This window comes from Populus alba, chromosome 8 (assembly GCF_005239225.2).
Source record: "Populus alba chromosome 8, ASM523922v2, whole genome shotgun sequence".
Lineage (NCBI taxonomy): Eukaryota > Viridiplantae > Streptophyta > Magnoliopsida > Malpighiales > Salicaceae > Populus > Populus alba.
Genome location: NC_133291.1, coordinates 16,769,162 through 16,771,795, shown reverse-complemented (window position 1 = coordinate 16,771,795; position 2,634 = coordinate 16,769,162). Strand labels below are relative to the sequence as shown.

The window sequence follows — 2,634 nt, the reverse complement described above, 5'->3', positions numbered from 1 at the left end:
TTTAAAAGAATGGAAGTACAAATATTATTTCTTCGTGGATTATTGATTTTTTTATCCTATTAAATCTTGATATACATTCCAGGACTAAATAAATAAATTTCAAGGTAGAAAAAATAATGCACGTGCCTTCTTTCTTAAACTTAATAAAAAGACAAATGCTTGAAAATAACAAAAACATGTTAATTTCTGTTCTATAACATTTCATTAATTTTGATTAAAATCTAATTTTGTAACATTAACTTTTACCAAACACATATCAAAAGCAGCACCAGCTACGACCACAACAAAGAGTAGAAATAATAGCCACCGTCACAACAAAACCAACACCATTGCCAAACTAAGCCTAGTAGCAGTTCCGTGCATTGAGCTCATAGTGCACAAAGAATCACTGAGTTTTTAGGCACTGAATTCGATTTCTGTTTGGAAATCTAGGGAATTTAATTTCTGGCTATCCCATTCAGGCACAGATTTTACACAGATATATTGTACATTCTACAAGTAAAAAAGAAGATTGTTTTGAGCTACGTAGGTATCAGTGCTAATATCTGATTCTTAATTATCCCCATGAATTTCTGTATCTCTGCATAAATGGGAAGGTTAACTGAACAACACGGCTTCAGACTTATAACGGCAGAATCCAGTACCTGGGCAACATGACTCGGTGGAAATTGTCGTTCTGTACATTTCTGCAATTTGTTTGCTCAAGACAATTAGGGATTGTTCTCAACATTCAATGGAAAAGACAATATATCTTGAACGGAAAAAGCAAAGTATATTGCATGTCTTAATGCTTACCTGAATCATTAGTAAAGTAGCTACACAGTGTGAAATAAGTTCTGAAGGGATTTGTACTTCATTTTCGTTGGACAAATTGTTCCACTTTGCATCAGGTGCATGGTTGATTGCCCCTGGATTTGCTGCACAGGAACTCAATTGATCCTGAGAAGCCGGACTGTCCTGAACTGAACTTGCAGGGACAGGAGATCTGATGGCTGGCACACTTAAATCATCTGCTAAAAGTTTATTATTTACAAAATCTATAGCATCCTCAATACTCTCAATGCTGCTTCCTTCCATCTTTAAGGATGACATTGCCTGAAATAGTTACAGTCAGAAAAAGGCAGTATAAACATTTTACCACAATGCGCTCACCATCAAAGGTTGTGCTAATAGCCCTAATTTTTCTTCAAGAAAACGGAGAGGATAGAGTTCTGACAATGTGGTCCACTTACACAGAGAAGTTAAAAAGGTAGAAGATTAATATTGGTCTATAAAATAGCAAAATTTGCTGACAGTTGCAGAAGAATTGTTTCTTATACCTGCATAGCTGCATCAACCATTGTCTGGGCTTTTGTTCTTGAACTTTCTACAATTTCCACCACATGAGATCCAGATTCCTGAGTATCATCTGCAGAAGAATCAAAGGAGCTGCCATGGCAAGCTGGCTCGTCTATATTGGGTATGGACTTTGACAACACATGTTGGATGTTCCCTTGATATGTGTTACGTTGCCTCAAGAAAGAGAGAGCAGAAGAAACCTTCATGAAGAAGTAATCAAATCAGAAATTGGTGCTGGTGCATGATAAAGGGAAGTAATTGAATCTGAAAATTGTCCATGGATTGCTCATACCTGCTCGTTGACTTCATTTAACTGTAGAAGTACTGCAGCATAGTGCTTCTTAAAAGCTTCTGAATCCTTGAGAGAGTTTTCTCCATGTTTTTGGCTTTCGAACACCTCATCATTCATGTGCTTCAACTCAGACACCACAGCCTCCTGCACATTTAAATATCCATCAGCTTCTTTTTCAAACACCAGTGTCACCAGAATCATCCAAAAGGTTTCCAGTTAATTAACAAAAGCAAATACCATGTGAAACATAATTAATAAAATTTCTACATTAAGCATTAAGTGATGCAAAACTAATTTAAATAGTACTCAAAGTAAATAAACAATGAAGTTATTAAACAAATAATGGTACATAACACTAAATATGAAGCTGAGAGCACATAAATATAAGAGATCATCACAGGTGATGCCTCCTTGCTTGAGAAAACCTGTGAAACATATCAAAGTGGAAACATCCAAAGTTTAAGCATAATTAGCCATACAAATATAACCTTTTTGTCAAGAGCTCGAGTTAATTCAGAAAGAGCATGGATATCGGCTTCCTTAGCTTGGATCTGTGCACAAAATAAAGGCTGGGCATTTGTTGCTTGCTGGGTATTAACAGTTACACCTCCATTGTTGACTTGTGAATTAGAACCTCCCAAACCTCCCCTGGTAAAGGCAATTTCTTCTTAGATCAATGAATAATGATAGAACACTTACATGAAATGCTTGGCAACATGAATGCAACTGTAACGCTGTGGAGTTGTTCACAAGTTGATATAGCAAAAAACTTCAATAAAGTCCGGTCCAATTAAAAATTTAATGGTGACTATTTAGTTCATCCATTACCAAAAGAATATTGAGTAAGATGGTAAAAATTTGTACTTTGAGAACTAGGGTCATTAATATACTTGAAACATAAAATCTCCCTATAAAGTGCTATTAGATTGCAAATGTGTTTTGGCATCTGACACAAATACCATTAGAGCATCCATCTGAGAGGCTTAGTTAAACATTTAAACCCC

At 35.8% G+C, this 2,634-nt stretch overlaps 1 protein-coding gene across 1 annotated transcript in view; it reads right to left on the bottom strand.

Moving 5' to 3' along the window:
* Positions 1-329: 329 nt before the first annotated feature.
* Positions 330-2,634, bottom strand: part of LOC118046663 (protein ALWAYS EARLY 3) — a 29,236-nt gene continuing 26,931 nt past the window's right edge. Inside the window, exons 2-6 of the mRNA XM_073411043.1 lie at positions 2,119-2,297; positions 1,631-1,774; positions 1,320-1,538; positions 796-1,095; positions 330-686 (exon numbers count right to left, since the gene is read on the bottom strand). Coding sequence (XP_073267144.1) covers positions 522-686; positions 796-1,095; positions 1,320-1,538; positions 1,631-1,774; positions 2,119-2,297 — 1,007 coding nt within the window. The 3' untranslated portion in view covers positions 330-521. The remainder of the gene's footprint in view (positions 687-795; positions 1,096-1,319; positions 1,539-1,630; positions 1,775-2,118; positions 2,298-2,634) is intronic.